The following is a 19032-nucleotide window of genomic DNA, read 5'->3' on the forward strand; positions in this document are numbered from 1 at the left end:
TCAAGCACCCTACATACTCCCTCCGATCCATATTACTTTTGCGGGAATATTATCTTTTCTGCAAACACAACCTACTTGCCGTTTTTCTTTACAAAACGTTTCTGTATTAAGTACATTTCTGCGTGGCACTGTATTCTTGTCTGCCCTCGTTGAACGCATTCAAAGTTTGACCTGACGACGTTACGTTACTGTTTCCTGGGGTGCGCCTGGTCCTCTGCTGCAGCAGCAGCAGCACAGTGAAAACGAGCCAATGGGGGTCCTCTACAGCAGCCAAGGCGAGAGAAATCTTGTGCTGTCCGTGGCACGTATCGTGCAATCAAGGTCAAGGCTTGCCTGCATCTGCACTGAAAGTGTACTTGTGTACAAGCTGATACACACTCAGCATCGCTATATTAAGGTCAACTTCAAAGCACGACCCAAACAGACGTCTGTTTTGGCTGGATTCGATTCGTTTGGGTAGGGCAATGAGATCGTGTCCGGGCCTTTCCGGAGATCCGGTGGCCGTGCGTCCAAGACGCGGATGCATGCTTTAGCCGCATCCTGTCCGCCACGGCCAATATGTTCATATATTCATATTTCAATGTTTAAAACAAATTTACACGTTCAAATATTAATTGTCTTAAATAAAAATAGTTTTACAGCCCAATTAAAATTGTCTCGAATAAAATAATTTTACAACCAAATTGAAATTGTCTTGAATAAACATGATGAAACAATACAATCTATTGGTTGCCAATGTGATTCTGCATGTGTTCAATCAAGTCATTTTGAAGCTCCAAATGAGTGTGCCAATCACGCATTTCACGATGGAATTGGATAAACTGTTCAAACGTGGCCGGTTCTTGGTGCAGGGGCTCAACATTTTCACTTTGAAAATCAAATCCTTGGTCAAAGATGCTGTTATCACGCGCGTCCTCGATGATTATATTATACATGATCACACAAGCAGTCATCACCTCCCAAAGCTTCCCTTCATCCCATATCAGTGTAGGGTTTCGAACGATACCTCAGCGGGATTGAAGCATACCAAAAGCATGTTCCACATCCTTTCTAGCACTCTTGCATTTGGGCAAATCTTTGTCTCTTCTCACATTGGGGGTTTGAGATTGTCTTCACAAAAGTTGACCACTGAGAATATATACCATCAGCTAGGTAGTATCCATTGTTGTGGTGGTGGCCATTGATCTCAAAGTTGACAGGTGGGGAGTGGCTTTCTGCAAGCCTTGCGAAGACCGGAGAACGCTGCAGCACGTTGATATCATTATGAGAACATGCCATGCCGAAGAAAGAATGTCATATCCAAAGATCTTGCGAAGCCACCGCTTCTAATATGATAGTGCACGTTTTAACATGCTCCTTGTATTGGCCCTGCCAAGCAAATGGACAGTTCTTCCACTCCCAGTGCATACAATTTATGCTGCCATGCATGCCTGGAAAGCTTCTATCGGCATTGATCGCCAACAGCCTTTCTGTATCAACGACATTTGGCTGCCTCAAGTACTTAGGGCCAAACACTGCCACCACGGCATTACAGAAGTTGTACATTGACAACAGACATGTGGACTCACTCATGCGCACGTACTCATCCACCAGATCGCCTGGAATTCCATATGCAAGCATGCGGATGGCCGCAGTGTATTTCTGATAAGAGGAGAATCCAAGCTTGCCAAGGGCATCCGTTTTGCACTCGAAAAATGGGTCATGAGCAACCACTCCCTCTTGGATACGATTGAACACATGCCTTTCCATACGAAAATAGCGACATAATTTCTCCAGTTTGAAGAGCGGTATATTCTCAAAGTAACCGGCATAGAGCATGGCGTGGCCTCTCTCTCTGTTGCGCTTCAGGTTGGGAGCACGGCCAGGGACTGACCCCCCTGTACCGAGGCCGCTGCCTTTCAATGTGGTCGTGAACGACCAGTACAGCCATCACAAGATCTTCGTCATCCGAGGACGAATCATCCGATGAATAAATGAAGTGGTTGAAGAAAAAATCATCTCCACTATCCGTACCTTTGTGGGCAAAGTATCAAACACCTTGCGGTTGTGGTGGCAAAGAGGCCGCGAAGATCACCTCGATGCAGCAGGGGCTTTGGCGGCCGACTACAGGTCGCTCTGGAGCACCCGACGGAAGCTGCCGTGGTCCATAGGCGTCACCGGCGGTCGTATTCCTTCTGGCACCGTATACGATGGCGAGAGCCAAAACTCCTCCAAACGACGGCCAAAACTCGTACGAAAGTGCGGGCATGGTGACGGTCATGGCGAGACGTGATTTGGTATGGACGTCTGGGGGTGAGCAGTGAGGAGGCGGCCGAAAAATAGTGGCGGTGCCGGCGGCGGGGTGGGGCAGGAGGGCGGGTGAAGGCGTTGGAGGTGAATGGAGCGCTAGTGTCCCCGACAGATGGGCCACGGGGAGGACAAGGGCGTGCGTCCCGCCCGTCCGTGCGATGTCCGTTTTACCCCAAACGCGACGCATGTTTAGATCGGAAACGGACGAAAACCGGACATTTGTCCGTTTGGGGCCGCGTGTTGGGCTGATCTATTTGTCAGTTCTATCTCAAACAGACTATGACTGGAGTTGGCCTAAGTACTCCCACACAAAGTCCCATTCTGCTGTGCTGGCGGATGATGTAGAGGATCCGAGATTCCGATCGATGTTCAGATGAAGCACACCGCACACGTGGTGGTGGCGGTGGTGGTGGCGAATGATTCAAACCTGTGTGCGAGCATAGCAGAGGAGCACGGGATTGTTGATTTGAACGGACGGTGAGGTGGACGATCACATCACCCGCGTGTAGTGAGTGCATCAGTCTGCGCCAAGTAAATGTTCCACCTACCTGGCTAGCTAGCGCACCATGGCCCCGCTCCTTCTCTGCCCCGCCCGCAGCTCAGCTCAGCTCAAACGGTGTGCTCCAAGACCCAGACAGTCAGGTGCCATTCATACCGGAACTGTGCACTTCTTAGTGGTACTGGTATTTGCACACAAATTATTGTGTCATAATATTGCGAGAGCGATTTTTATCCAGCCAGGACATTGCCCAGTTTTAAGCCATGCCATATTCTTTTAGGGGGCTGCAGCCCACGCGGCGCATCATCTCTCAATAGAAAAACACCAACAACCATGGCTAGCAATCCTGTCCATGCACAGCACGTTTGGCCAAAATGATTATGCTGAGACGCATGAGTCGGAGACTTGGATTAGTATATTTCGCCGTTCCGATCGAGCACCCCAAAGAAGAAGAAAGAAAAAAAGAACTGCCGGCCAGTCTCCAGTCTTCCTCCAAAGTCCAAACCGTGAGGCCGGCCGTGCGTGCATGATCTCCAGTCTCTAGCTGCCATGCATAATGCATTGCAGTGGCACTGGCAGCTGCTCTGCTCCACCGCCGACCCACGCACCCCCGGCCGGCCTCCTCAGGAAGGAAAGCATCGTAAAGGCCAGACGCCAGCAAAAGCGGGTACGCGAGGGAGGCGTCAACGGAGTGCTAAAGCGGAAAAAGAAAAAGGAAATCTACCACCAACGCAGTGGGCAGTAATGGTGGTGCTCGTACGTGAACGTACCAAAGTGAGAAACGCACGGCACCGTAGACCAGAGAACTCGAGAGTAGAGCGCCCACTGATCGTATGTCCACTATGCAGTCAACGCAGTGCTTTGGGCAGTACGTACCACTGTACTACGTAGTACTACGCAAGTACAGTACTGGTAGTACTAGTACACGTGGAGTGCAAGTACTAATGCCGTGCTGCTCTTACTCCAATAGTTGCCGTCATGGGATGGGATAAGGGCATCTTTCTTCCGCATTCGTTCACGAAACAGGATCACTAATCTCACGTCACGTCGTCACATCTACGATGGTTCATCCAATCTCACATATATTTCTCTCATCTGCTCGTCAGATCAAATCCTAGTCACTTCACTCCACTCCTTTCTGCTACCCAAACTCACCTTCGAGGATTTCCAACATGGCGAGCAGCGGACGAGTCCTTCATCTTCAGATTCGTTGACTCCGAGCTCATCCCACGCGGACCTGAGGAGGAGATGGCCGTCCGGCTTGTGCTCCGTGGCTCTCGGGAGGAGGCTCGTGCACGACAGCGCTCGGACTCCTTCCATCGGGAATCCATTGCGTCTGCCCAAATGACGCATGGATCTGATGCTAAGTGTGTCGTCGCTGCCTCACCAGAGGCGGTGTGGTCCGTCTGGCGTCCGAACGCGGTAGCGAACGCGCAACCCCTTGTTGGTGCCAGGGACGGAGCTGCTTGGTAAGCATGGGTCAATTGACCCCAATGAAATTAGGCAATCCTTTATTAGGTTAGTACTAATGACTATTCAGTTATGAAAGATGACCCCACTGTCATAGACATGATCCTAATAGATTTTTTTCTAGCTTCGTCCTTGGTTGGTGCACCAAGCAGCGGGATGCACCATGGACGTCGTTCGACGAAAACATGGACAACGTACCCGCTGTGTGAGACAACGGGCATGGGAGGCGGCAGCAGCCCTCGCGGCGGTGGACGTCGGCGAGCCAGAGTCGCATTCTCCGACACCTCGTATTGTGCGCAGTCCGGGCGTCGCAACCGCATCATGATGGATGTCGCTCATCCCAGGACGGATCCATCATTGATCTTACGTCCACCGGCATCGTTCGGGTTTCGGGCCCCGACGAGAAAGAGTGTGGCATAGGAGACGGCGGTGCCTTGAGTCCCTGAGCCGGCTCGTGTCCCATACTCTACTTTACCTGGCCGGCGACCGGACCAACATTCTGAGAAGCGCAGCCGACCGCCGGACATGGCGAGGTCAGATGAGCTCCGCTTAAAAAATCGTTTATGTTGCATGTAATAATATGGATTTAAGATTTCTAATTTAAAATATCCGGATATAAAACGCATTATTTGAGACGTGATCAGTCAATGTTTTGCGAAAGTTTAAGGATCGGATTTGCGAAGTCCGGCCGCAGATGCTTTGAGACCGTCGTATGATCTCATCGCCCGTGCGCACGTCCGGCCCCCTCGTTCCTGACATGGCAGCATGCTCCACCGACGACCCACGCAGACGTGCCTCACCAGGAAAAGAAAGCGTAAAAGACCAGACGTCACCAGTGAGTGAGACCCGGGTGATGGAGCGTCGGCGTAGAAAAGGCACAAGTAGTGGTAAAAGGAAATCCGCCACCAACGGTCAGTAAAAGCTGTACGTACTCCTACGTACCAAAGCATCAAGGAAAGCAGCTCTATCTGATTGGAACCCGAGAGCAAAGCTCCCATTCAAATCATGATAAGCCCACTATGCACACAACGCAGTGCCTCAAGCAGAATAACCCCCTAGTACTGGCAGTACATGTCAAAGTACTCGTACCATGCCGCCATCACGGGGTCAATCAAAATAGGATTTGGTACTCACTCCAATAGCAACGCTTGTAGTTGTCGCTAGGTGGTCTACATGTTTAAATGTAATTTTTATTATTTCTGATATTTATTGTACTGTTATGATTGAATATAAATAGATTGGATGTTTTCATGCAAAAAAAAGTAGCAAATTCTCAAGGGCAAAGGACAGAAGATCCCAAAGGCAACATTTGAGGTTTTTTTTTGGTTTGAGAGATTAAGGCCTGTCTAGCAAATTCTCAAACCAATAGTTCAAAAAGTATAGCATTTTTATCCTCAAAACTTACCCCCTCCATCCTGAAACGCACCTTCTCAGCAAATTCTCAAACCAACAATTCAAAAAGTATAGCATTTTTCGTAAGGATTCTAATCCAACGAATCAAACATCTTGAGTAGATTTTTTTTTCGAAGGATACAAATCGTTCAAATTCCTATGAACTTTCGTTAATTCAAAGGAGCACTGAACCAAATTTCTACGGTTTCCTATTTCTGCAAGATTCAAGATAACACACTATTCGAATTCTATTTTTTTTTATATCCCAGCATTTTGAGAATCTTGTGAACCAAAGATGCACCCGAATTTTGTCGAAGATCTAATGGCTAATAATTTTATTATCCAGTATAGTAATAGCTAATAAGGATATTACCTCTTACCTTATATGCCTAGATATATAGTACATATTTGTGTAGTTAAGACAAAACTTGGACCAATAACAACCGGGACAATATTGGATTTATGTGATGTGAATTCATAATTACAAATAAGTATGTTTTTGGTACCATTGACCCTAATTTGCCTCGGAAAGTGATAACAGGCTCTTAGTAACTTCAACTATATATTGTCAACCAGAGTTGCTTCCACCTTTGGAATTAACCAATTTGCTTCATAGCAGTAAATTCAAATTTGATTAATTATCTTCGATATTTTATATTGGGTAGTCTCACGAAGAAAATTGGCTAGAAATCAGGTGGCGCTGCAAAAAAAGGGCAAGAAATAAAACAAGTGAGCTGAGTGCCAATGGGCATGGCGCCAACACCACCGACACAAGCACACAACAAACGGATCGCCGAGGAACTTTTTTGGTTTCCTAATTCTATAGTATTCAAGAGGCACACCATTTCAATTGTACATTTTCATAGCCATTCTTGCATTTTGAGAATCATGTGAATCAAAGATGCACCCTAATTTTGTCAACAATATAATGGATAATAATGTAATTATCCAATATAATAGCTAATAAGGTTATTATCTCTTGCCTCAAATGCCTGGAAATGTAGGAGGACAGAGAGGGCAATGGGGTGGCGACTCTGCCGCCCCTTCCGGTACCGCCGCCCTCGCTGCCTCCTTCATTGGAAGAGCGACGGTCGGCGCCATCGGTGACACCTGCGGCGGCGCAGGAGACGGCGCCTTGTCCGGTTCATCGAGGATCCTCCTTGGCGGCGTATCAAGATCGGGTTTTTTTGAATCCAACAAAGTGGCGGATTCGTTTCGAAGACGTTCGGGATGCCGGACATTGGAATGATGGATCTCTCTACTCGCATTCTCCGTCTAGATGGATGAAGATAAGAGATCATGAAGGGGAGATCTTGGGCGGACGACATCTGGAGGTCGATGAGAAGATCACCGTAGGTACGCGTTTATTGATTGATTTATATCAGATTTGTGTTCTTGAGTGTGTGCAGGAGCCTTTGGACAAGGAAGATCAGATAGAGGTCGTGGATCTTACGACGGAGACGGAAGCATCGAAGTCCAGGCCGCGGTTTGGGGGACGTTTTTGGATTCTTGCCGACGAGGATGACGCAAATCAACCGCCAGACTCTTCGGTTTTCCCGTCTCCACGGCTGGATTCGGTGGTGCCCGAATCTTTGCCGCACCAACATGGCGAGGGAGTTCGTTCTGAGGACAAGGTGGAGGTGGTTCGCCGGATAGTTCACCGAAGGACGACGGCATCCGCGATCCGGCCATGGAAAGGCCCTTTACCCAAGGTATGTCTTCAGCCAATTAAGTTGTCAGATTTCTTATTGCTAGATTCGTGGACTAGAGTGACCAGAAAGAAGAAGAGAAAGGCTAGGCCAGCGACTCGGACGCCGGCGCCGGTGGCCATCGCGGCGGATGAGATCCGGGCGGCCAGGGCAACGCGTTTGATCCTGCTTTTGGGCCAGGTTGGGCCTGAAGCTAAGCGGGCCGAAGCGTTACTGTGCACTTTTGGGCATGCGTTGGGGCGGTCTGGCTAGGGAGAGCTGGCTGCGTTAAGGCTGGGATTAGCGGGGCTGGTGGCCCAGGCAAAACCAGGCCCAGGTGTCGTGGTTCTAAGTGTGATAGTAATGTAGGGGGTAGGTATGGAGAGGCAAGATCTTATCTATGGAGTAGTTGTAAGCACACGAGGTTTACGAGTTCAGGCCCTTCTCGGAGGAAGTAATAGCCTTACGTCTCAGAGCCCGGAGGCGGTCGACTGGATTATGTGTGTATGAATCACAGGGGTGCGAACCTTCTACACTGAGGAGGGGGGTGGCTTATATAGAGTTCGCCAGACCCCTCCGGCCCTCAGTTATGCAGGGTTTTAAGTACATTAAGGTCGGGCGTTACTGGTAACGCCCCTAATAAAGTGCTATGATGACCATAAAAGCTACTTAATGACCGACCGTTAGCGTGCGGAGTGACTTTAGGTCTCCCGGCCGTCAAGTGGTTGGATCTTGGTCGAGTGATTGCTTCTTGGTCGAGTGTCTTCGAGTCTGTCGAGTGGAACACCCCCAAGTCGATTGAAGGGTGATTTCTTCTAGAGATGTCCTTGGGTAGGGCAGTTAAGACAGGTCCATGACCCTACCCTAGGTACATAGCTTCATCATTAGCCCCCGAATGGATCGAGGTTTGAGTGGGGAAGGAGTTGAGAACTTCTCCGACTCATTTTTCATGCCATGAGCATATCTTGTTTCAGATCAATGAACCCGAGTGACGACAGCAACTTCCTTTTCAGTCGCCTTGATCCATTCTTAGTTTTTTGTCGACTGAGTTTCTTTACTTGAAAAGCTCCGAGTGACGGTGTGGAGGAGATCTTTCGTCTGACAAGTTGTTCTGTTGTCCGCGGATTTCGCGGGATTCGAATTTTGGGAAGCGCATGGGGCGGGGGAGGCCGCAGCAATCGGCTGGGATAGGAAGGAGCCGCCTCGATCTCTGCGCCACCTTTTTCTCCACGTATCACACGCGCGACTGTTGCGGGATTTGATAGGATCATCCGGGCCTACCAGTCAGCCACTCGGAAGTAACCTCATATAAGGCGTCGGACCGGGGTTTCTTGAACAATGCGTTCTCATTTCCTCTTCTCCTCTTCAGGCTTCTTCGTCGCGCTCGCTCTCGCCCCAGCGCCGCCGCTCCGAACGCGTCTCGCCGGCGACGATGGGGAAGGAGAAGACGGTGGCTCTGGAGCGGGTGAAGAAGGCGACGGCAAAGGCGAAGGGGAAGGCGACCAGTCGGGGTGGATCTTCCTCATGAGCCGGCCTGCCGAAGGGCTGGATCCAGGGCGACTGGATCCGCTCGACGGTCCGCCAAGAAGACCTCGACGACCTAGCTGACGGAGGACTGATCCCCCATGGATCGGCGCGGCTTCCGGGGAAGGAATCCGAGCCGCAACCTCGGGAGGGTGAGCGCGTTCTCCTTGCCACTCACGCCGACCATGGGTTTTCCTTGCCTCCTCACCCTTTATTTCGGGGATTTCTGAATTTCTTTGGGGCACAACTCCACCACTTCACTCCCAACACAATCGTATATCTCGCTGCTTTCGTGTCTTTGTGTGAGAATTTCTTGGGTTGTCGGCCTCACTGGGGTCTTTTCAAGCACATTTTCACCTGTCGTTCTCAGACGGTGAAAAAGGCCAATCCGAGTGATGAGAGAACACAAGTGATTCAGATGTGTGGGGATCTTGGTGTTCAGATGAGAGGGAAAAGTTCCTTTCCGGCCATGATTCTTCCTGACTCGGTCCGCGGATGGCAGTCGACCTGGTTTTACTTCAAAGACCAGCCGACGCCAGGGCAGTTGACTGGCCTCCCTCCTTTTACCATGGACCGAGTGAGGAAACCCTCTTCTTTGAAGGTGATCCCGGAGGAGAAGGCGCAAGTTAGGGTGCTGGTCGAACGAGTGGTCCAGCTTATCTGTGACGGGGTCACTGGTATGGATCTCTTGGAGGTTTTCCTTCGGTGGCGCATCCAGCCTCTTCAAGCTCGAGACCATCCGATGTGGATGTATTCGGGTCTTGACGACACCACTCGGATTCACCCGGAGGAGGTCGATGACGACACACTGGAGGGGTGGCTGTCGGGCATCACCGGAAACAAGGACAACCCCAGGGGAGCCAGGAGAGTTCCTCCATTCAACCAGTCCCATGAACCAGAAAAGGTCCGATCCTGAGCTTTTGATTATAATCTGAATTCACTCGCGCAGCTGTCTATACTGCGTTGACTGACTTTATTCTTCCTGCTTTCTTTCAGGCCCTTATCAAAATGTACTCAGTGCCCAACGGAGAGCAAGAGCAAGACCCGGAAGGAGAGGCGAGCGACGGCGACAGTGGCGAATGGCATTCTGACGGAGAAGGGTAGGAAGAAAGCGACGACTTAAGTGACGAAGAAGAAGTTGAGTCGCCTCCTCGCAGGGAGAGGCGATCCAAGCTTAACCAAGAACGACCGAGCGCCCGTGAAAAGGCGATTGCTCAGACTGGTCAGTCTTCAAAGCGTCCTCGGACATCTTCACCAACCCCAACTGAAAAAGCGTCAAAGCATCCCAAAGTTGTAGAGCAGAAGCCTCGGAAGGCGCTGCCGAAGATTAAGATTGACATCCCCGTCGCTTCTGCGTGAGTGTCTCCCTTTGTATTCACTCGACGCTTCGTGCTGTTTATTTTTTCTTGATTTAACCAGACGAACTTTGGAACTGGCAGCGTTGCTACTTCCAGGACCTCAGATTACAGGGATGAGGATGAGGTAATGGAGGATGTAGTCACTTCCAATCTGGGTATGATTTCTGTCATTCTGTCTTTACTTGGTCGACTCAACTGCAATGTGTACCATTGGGTGATGTGATTTTGGCGATTGATCTTTGAACAGCTCCTAACATTATTGACCTCCCCGATGATGATGATGAAGAGCCTGAGAGGCCTTTGACGAGGAAAAATAGGAAAGCTCCTGCAGGCAAGGTGCCACAGTCGACGCCGATGGCGGAACCAGTCGTTCAGGACGCTGGTGATGCCAATCGGGGTTCTGTTACCTTCGTCGTACCATTGTCGAGTGCCCTGCCTTCTTCGTCGACTGCTCAAGCTCCTGCCGACCCACCTTCAGTTTTTGCGATCCATCATGTCCCAGAGGACGAAGTGAATGCTGCCAAGGAAGCCATACGCCAGGTGGGCATTATGATGGAGAAGATGAAGGCAGTGCGGGACGCCAGTCAGGCCGCCTATGACGCCAGCTCAGCTCTCCAAAGCAATGTTCAGGTTAGTTGGTCACCGCTTGTTCTGTTAGGATATGATATCTGAAGACTATCTTTCCGAAAATCTTTGCATCTGTACACCCACTGGGTGCGTCGATTGAATTTTTGGACTAGTGGGGGCACGCTGAGTGCACCCACTGGGTGTAGTCCCTGAGACTACGGTGGACTGCTGGCAGTCGACTGTAGTCTTTGTATTTTGATTCTTTCACTCGATCTGGTCTGGCCGTGTCGAGTTCTGTGGTCTGAGTTCTTCTTTCTTTTTTTTACTCCCTGCACTCGACTCCGGCGGGCCGGTCGAGTGGGATCAGAACCGGTGGGGGCACGCAAAGTGCACCCACTGGGTGTAGTCCCCGAGACTATGGTGGGCTGCGGGCAGTCGACCGTAGTCTTAGTATTTATTGTCTTTGTCGTTTTTCGCTGTAAAATAACTTCCCCTCCCTGATTGCAGAAATCTTGTGATCTCGGAGCTCGCTTTGCTGACTTGGAGAAACAGCAGATCCAGCTAAACCTTGACTTGGAATTGGCTCAGCAAAATCTGAAAAAAGCTCAAGACGAGGCCGCTGGTATGGAAGGTAACTGATTGCCGACTGAACTTCAATATATCTCTTTGGTCTCTTTTTTGATTCGATTATTTCTTTTGCAGAGAAAATGAAGTTGGCTCTGGACAAGGACTCGGACCTCGCCGCCGCACAAAAATCAGCCCAAGACAAAACCGTTCTCGCAGACGAGAAGCTTGCTTCAGTCGGAACGCTTGAAGGAGAGGTGACTAGACTGACATCTTGTCTTAATGAAGCTAACCGCGAAGTGACCAGCCTGAAGAAGGATAAGGTCGCTGAGGGAGTCCTGGATTAGGGGGTGTTCGGGTAGCCGGACTATACCTTCAGTCGGACTCCAGGACTATGAAGATACAAGATTGAAGACTATGTCCCGTGTCCGGATGGGACTTTCCTTGGCGTGGAAGGCAAGCTTGGCGATGCGGATATTCAAGATCTCCTACCATTGTAACCGACTCTATGTAACCCTAACCCTATCCGGTGTCTATATAAACCGGAGGGTTGTAGTCCGTAGGACATCAACACAATCAACTCCATATACAAGAATCATACCATAGGCTAGCTTCTAGGGTTTAGCCTCCTTGATCTCGTGGTAGATCTACTCTTGTACTACCCATATCATCAATATTAATCAAGCAGGACGTAGGGTTTTACCTCCATCAAGAGGGCCCGAACCTGGGTAAAACATCGTGTTCCCTGCCTCCTGTTACCATCCGGCTTAGACGCATAGTTCGGGACCCACTACCCAAGATCCGCCGGTTTTGACACCGACATTGGTGCTTTCATTGAGAGTTCCTCTGTGTCGTCGCCTTTAGGCCCGATGGCTCCTTTGATCATCAACAACGATGCGGTCCAGGGTGAGACTTTTCTCCCCAGACAGATCTTCATCTTCGGCGGCTTCGCTCTGCGGGCCAATTCGCTTGGCCACCTGGAGCAGATCGAAAGCTACGCCCCTGGCCATCAAGTCAGGTTTGGAAGCCTAAATTACATGGCAGACATCCGCAGAGATTTGATCTTTGATGGATTCGAGCCACAACCAAGCGCGCCGCACTACCTCGAGGGGCATGATCTAGCTCTGCCCCCGGACAGTGTCCTGGAGTCCGCACACGCATCGGTTCCGACCCCTAACTTGGAGCCTATTGCGCCAATTGAGGATGAGCGGTTGGACGTCACCTCGGGGGCTGCGATCCCGAAAGAGATCGAGCCGAACGCTAGCCCCGCACTCTGCATGATCCGTGACTCCGAGGATCCGGACTCCTCTTCGGACTCCGAACCCCCCGTGCCCCTGCCGATCGAATCCGATTGGGCGCCAATAATGGAGTTCACCGCCACGGACATCTTTTAGCACTCGCCTTCTGGCGATATCCTGAATTCTCTCAAGTCTCTCTCTTTATCAGGAGAGCCCTGGCCGAACTGTGGTCAGCGAGGATGGGATACAGACGATGAGGAAATTCAAAGCGCACCCACCACCCACTTGGTAGCCACTGTCGACAATTTAAACGACGTGCTCAACTTCGACTCCGGAGACATCGACATCATGGATGACGATGCAGGAGATACCGATGAACCAACGCCCATAGGGCATTGGACAGCCACCTCATCTCACGATGTGTACATGGTGGATACCCCTAAAGGAAGCGACAACGAGGAAAAAGGGGATGGAACAGGAGATCGACCCCCCGAAAAGCAATCAAAGCGTCGGCGTAAACACCGACCCAAGCCCCGCCTCGACAAAAACCCAGCCATAGAGCAGGACGAGCCGGTAGACGACGAGCAGGCCTTAGAGCAACCGTCCGAACAGGGCAACACGGATAGAGAAACCGAACATCCCTCCTCCGGCGAAAACGGCATTCCGGACGACCTCACGCCGGATAAACCTATGGAGCAGAAGAATCTCCACGAGAGGCTCGTTGCAACTGCACGCAGCCTAAAAAAGCAGAAGCGGAAGCTAAAAACAGCGGAAGATGCACTCCGGATTAGATGGAGCAAAGTAATCAATACCGCAGATAAATACGGCGACGGTCGCCGTACTAAAAGCTATCCGAAAAGAAAGCTACTACCTGAATTCGACGAAGAGGCCCTAGAGCCCTCGCATTCAAAAAATGAGAAAGCCACACGGTCGGATAGACGAACCCATAAAGCGGCAAGCGGCGCCGCACTTAAATCGGCATGCGACCCACTTAAGGATTCGCACCATGGCCCAGTCAGGTCCATTTATGGGCCAAGAAAGCAAGCTCTCGTAAGCAATGCTACGAAGCCATCATCAGAATCCAGCACACCCAAATACAGGGGCGCCGCACACCCCCTATGTTTCACCGATGAGGTCCTGGACTATGAATTTCCAGAGGGATTCAAACCCGTAAACATAGAGACATATGATGGAACAACCGACCCTGGAGTCTGGATCGAGGATTATATCCTCCACATACACATGGCTAGAGGAGATGATCTCCACGCCATAAAATATTTACCCCTTAAGCTTAAAGGGCCAGCCCGACATTGGCTTAAAAGCCTTCCTGAAAACACAATTGGAAGTTGGGAAGAGCTCGAGGATGCTTTCCGAGCAAATTTTCAAGGGACCTATGTCCGCCCTCCGGATGCAGACGATCTTAGTCACATAACTCAACAGCCCGGAGAATCAGCTCGGCAGTTCTGGAATAGATTCCTCACTAAAAAGAATCAGATAGTCGACTGTCCGGACGCCGAAGCCTTAGCAGCTTTCAGGCATAACGTCCGAGATGAATGGCTCGCCAGACACCTCGACCAAGAAAAGCCAAGAACAATGGCCGCACTAACAAGCCTCATGACCCGCTTTTGTGCAGGAGAGGACAGCTGGTTGGCAAGGTGCAGCCCCAGCGACCCAAGTACATCCGAAACTAGGGATGGAAACGGAAAACCGCGACGCAACAAGGACCGTCGCCGGACTAAGGAAAAAAGTCCGAAGAGCACGACAGTCAATGCCGGATTCAAAGGTTCACGACAAATCAGACAAAACCACCCCTCCAGGATAACAGGGACGATCCATCCAACTTAAATAAAATCCTGGACAGGATATGTCAGATACACAGTACTCCCGGGAAGCCTTCTAACCATACCCACAGAGATTGTTGGGTTTTCAAACAATCCGGCAGACTCAATGCCGAACACAAGGGGCTCGACACACCAAGCGAAGACGAGGACGAACCCCAAAAGCAGAACACCAGGAAACAAAAGAACTTCCCACAAGAAGTAAAAACAGTGAACTTACTTCACATAACAAAACGTGCGGCGCCCATAAAGGTACGCACCACACGGCCTATCCCCAAAGGGTCCCGCCACTGGTTGTCAAAATCAATCATCTTCGATCAGCTAGATTATTCTAGAAATATCAAGAATGCAGGCTGGACTGCCTTGATACTCGATCCAATAATTGGCGGACTCCGGTTTTCAAATGTCCTTATGGACGGCGGCAGTGGACTAAACCTGATATATCAGGATACAATCCATCACATGGGGATAAACCCAGCAAGAATCCGCCGCAGCAAAACCTCCTTTCAAGGGGTTACACCTGGTCCGGACACCCATTGTATGGGTTTTCTCCGGCTCGAAGTTATATTCGGCTCTGCCGATAACTTCCGCCGCGAAAAGCTGACCTTCCATATCGTCCCGTTCTCAAGTCGCTATCAAGCACTACTGGGACGCGAAGCTTTCGCCCGCTTTAATGCAATACTGCATTATGCATCTCTCACGCTTAAGATGCCCGGTCCACGAGGCATCATCTCTTTGAATGGGAAGCACTAAAGTGCGCCTCCCCAAGCGGAGGACTGTGCGGCCGCTTTGACAGCCCCACAGTAAAATGGCCTCACCGGCCAAAAAACTTCGAAATAGGTCATTAAAGACCACGAACGCGGATAGACGAGTTCGGGACAAAATCATCATTGATGCAGGCTTAGTGGCCATATACCCCCACTAGGGGATCCATGCATATACAATAAGAGACAATGAAGCTCAATTTTATATATTTTACTTTATACTTTGTTTATTTTAAACTTTTGTTCGGCACGACCCGTTTTCAACTCAGTTCCTCTCTTTTACAGATGAACGTCGTGCGGCGCCCGTCCAGGATACGGCACAACGGAGACACAGGCGCAGACGTGCAGTAGGGACCCGTCCTAAAGGATTCTTTTTAGATTAAGACCCTGCGTAAACCTTTTGTACTGTCTCTTGTTGCTACACATCCCCTGGTTTTTCTGATATAACCAAGGAGGAGGCTGGCGTCTTGGCATGTGGCCATGTCAGAATTTTTGCACGTACCTAGACACTAGGGTTTTTTTTAATAAAGAGTGTTGTTTCGCCCACACTCATAAAGACCGAACACCTTAGGGAGTGTTCGGCGTCGCGTGTTTTGGCATTATATGCATCAGCTCCGAATCATGTCTTTGGTCAAATGTTGGGTTGCCTGGCTCCTGAGTTCGGCTACCTTACGTTCCGCTCTATCGGCTAAGGTAGCACCAGGAGAACTACTGCGATTGTGCCCCGGTTCGGCCGGGCGAGCACCTCAGTAGAGAAAGCCAAAAACTGACTGTCATGATGTAGCGTGAGACTGGTCAGCCACTCAATGACCTATCGGAATCTATCGGATTCCTCCGCTTTAATGAAGGGCCGCTTCCCGGTCAGGCACATACGCGCCCCGAACTCGGATGAGCGCAGTCGCCACCAAGGAGCTACTTAAATAGTCTCACTGTCAAGCTCCTATGGCTAAGTGAAAGTGTTAAAGCATTATAGTCCGGTTGCCTGGCCCGCTGCGCTATCACCTCCTTTGTAGGACCAAGACGTTGGGTTAAGTGTGAAAATGCGTCTTCTGCGAGCACCCCCGCACTATGTGCGTGGGGGCTGAAGCCAACGACTGCCATCTTTCAGATTTTATATTAAAACGGCCGCACAGGAGGTGTTCCCAATACTTGAAGGCACAAGTATAAAAAGGCCACTACAGTTTATCAAAATATTACTTTATAATTACATATGCTATCATAACATAGCATCTTTCGAGCACTGCGTCTCTATTACACGAGCGCCTTCAAGGACTTCCTGAAAATAGTGCTCGGAGGGTACTCGGCTTTTGTCCAAATCTCGGGACGCAACAAAGGTGGCCTCCATCTCTGCCCAGTATGTCTTAACACGGGCAAGAGCCATCCTTGCGCCCTCTATGCATGCTGACCTCTTCATTGCATTTATACGCGGCACCGCGTTAAGGAATTGCTGCACCAAGCTGAAATAACTCTTCGGCTCCGATCTCCTCGGCCACAGATGACCCATAACGTACTTCATGGCGAGTCCGGACAACCTATTCAGTTCGGCCCATTGAGCCAAACGATCGTCCACTGCTAGTGGACGCTCTGGATTGTGAAACAGTGACCAGAAAAGCTTTTCCACTTTGCGATCTTTCTGATCTCGAAAGTGTTCGGTCGCATCAGCAGCACTCGCTGCCAAATCCAGATAGGTATCCTCCACACTCCACATCCGGTCCAACGGAGCAAACTTCGGATCGCAAAATTTCCTTCGTAGCATAAAGGGCTTTCCAGCTGCAATTTGTTCGGCCCGACGCAGCTCCTCCTTCGCAGCTCTCATCGCAGAGCGCGCGTGCTTGGCATTGGCAACGGCCTTCTCTAAGTCCGTCTGTTTCGCCTGGTCTTCTTTCTCAAGAAGTCTGCAACGGTCTGCAGCACTCTTTAACTTTTCGGCCATCTCGGCCATCTCTTCCTTGCTTCGGCAATGAGTAGCCTGTTCGGCTCTCAGCTCTTCAAGGGCTTTCTTGGCAGCCGCATCACTTTCTTTGGCTTGTTCTTTAGCTCGGGCAAGTTCTGCCCTAAGACTCTCCACGGCGACCGCACCATCTGCGTCAAGCACACACATCGTAAGACACAGGCATAAAACTATTCCTACCTGATGCAGCGCGAGGAATTACATACCTTGACCCTCATCAAGCCGCTTGTTGACAAGCGTGATGTCGGCATCTTCCACGTCCAGTTGCCGCTTTAGTTCGGCAAAATCGTCAGTTCGGCTCGATTCCGGACACCCTGCCGCCTACATTCAAAGGCGACATCTTAGACCTGGGATTATGATCCTCCGCGTGCCATCATTTCTTGACGACGCGCAGAGTCTCAGGGGCTATTATCTACACATGGCGCATCTTATTCATGCGCAACGGACAAAAGTATACATTATCTAATGTACCTCGAAACTCGTCAGTAAACTTTTGACGGCCTCATGCAATCCGCTCTCTGCGGATGAAATCCTTTCAATCACCGTGCCCATCAATGCGCGGTGCTCCTCTGAGATAGAAGCTCGCCCCAGCAGAATCTTTAGCTCCTCCGGTCGAGTACCAGACGGTGCCGGGCTCGTCCCATGACCTCTTTCGAAGGCCGGACGCGGAGAACCTCGGGGGGGGGGGGGGGGGGGGGCGCATATCTACCTTCCGCCCCTGCCGGATTCGGAGAAACCCTCCGCGACGACACCTCAGGGTCGCCCGCCTCGCTAGGCGGCACAACAAGGGGAGGCGTCCCGCTCTCCATCATCTCCGAAAGAAGATCCCCCGAAGACGAGCTCTGCTGAGAAGGGCTGAGGTCCGAGCTACAAGGTAAAGGTTCGGTTAATCTTCTCAGATATAAATTAAGGATTTCCCTCATCCCTCAAAAGGAAAATCTTTCTCTACTTACGGCTCGCTGGAGGGCTGATCCCCTTGAGGGCGTAGTCCGGCCGAGGAACTCCCCGGTGTCGGACCCTCTGACGAGGATTTTCTCCCCCGCTTCAAGGCCATGGTTTCCGGGTCGTCAGAGGCGGCTCTCTTCTTCCCCCTAGGAGAGGAATTGTCGGTTCCTCCCTTCGGAGCAGCCTCCTTCGAGGAGGCCATAGCTTCCTTGTCCTCCCCCTCCAAAGGCATTATCTCCAGCATCCTGACCAGCACAGGATCCGGCCTGGTTTCAGGAAGGGGAGCCAGACACCTGATCAGCTTTGCCTTCGCTATCCACTCCTGTTTAAAAGGACGACTCTTTTAGGGGCAAGTTTATGACAATTATACGGATAGAAGGTCCTGGCACAAGGTTGCTTACTTGAGTATCCGGGCGATTGCAGCTTAGGCCTGCGTCCTCGGTTAAATCCGGACACATCTCTTGTGATCCGAAGAACAGTTTATACATCTCCGTGGGCGTTGCGCCCATAAAATTCTGGAGAGCTCGCGGTCCCTCTGGATTAAACTCCCACAGGCGAAGGGAGCGACGTTTGCCGGGCAATATTCAGCGAATCAGCATGACCTGCGTCACCTTGACCAGGCTGAGGTCTCCTTCCAAAAGATCCTTAATGCGGCCCTGTAACAAGGGCACGTCTTTGGGCAAACCCCAATCTAACCCTCTGTTAACCCATGACGCTAGCCGTGGTGGGGGACCCGAGCGAAAGGCAGGAAGCGCCACCCACTTGGTGCTCTGGGGAGTGGTGATATAAAACCACTCTTGTTGCCACAAGCCTAGCTCCTCTTGAAAAGAGCCCTCGGGCCATGGAGCATCAACATTTTTTCTTATAACAGCGCCTCTACACTCTGCGTGCCATCCCTTGATCATCTTCGGCTCCACTTTGAAAGTCTTGAGCCATAATCCGAAG

At 50.7% G+C, this 19032-nt stretch overlaps 1 protein-coding gene across 2 annotated transcripts; it reads left to right on the forward strand.

The window, feature by feature from the left end:
* Positions 1-6617: 6617 nt before the first annotated feature.
* LOC147972365 (uncharacterized) lies at positions 6618-12438 on the forward strand. 2 transcript variants are annotated; one of them, XM_087523044.1, is made up of 6 exons: positions 6618-7362; positions 9859-10217; positions 10302-10375; positions 10468-10850; positions 11295-11418; positions 11490-12438. In XM_087523044.1, exons 3-6 carry the CDS (start codon positions 10348-10350, stop codon positions 11696-11698), a joined length of 744 nt encoding a protein of 247 aa, XP_087379170.1. In that variant the 5' UTR covers positions 6618-7362; positions 9859-10217; positions 10302-10347; the 3' UTR covers positions 11699-12438. The 2 variants fall into 2 exon arrangements, with proteins under 2 accessions (XP_087379170.1, XP_087379169.1); XM_087523043.1 differs by lacking the exons at positions 9859-10217; positions 10302-10375; positions 10468-10850 and having other exon boundaries at positions 6624-7362; positions 11490-12434.
* The last annotated feature ends 6594 nt before the right edge of the window (positions 12439-19032 follow it).

This window comes from Triticum urartu, chromosome 5A, assembly GCF_056163025.1.
Source record: "Triticum urartu cultivar PI428250 chromosome 5A, HENAU_Tu73, whole genome shotgun sequence".
Taxonomy (NCBI): domain Eukaryota; kingdom Viridiplantae; phylum Streptophyta; class Magnoliopsida; order Poales; family Poaceae; genus Triticum; species Triticum urartu.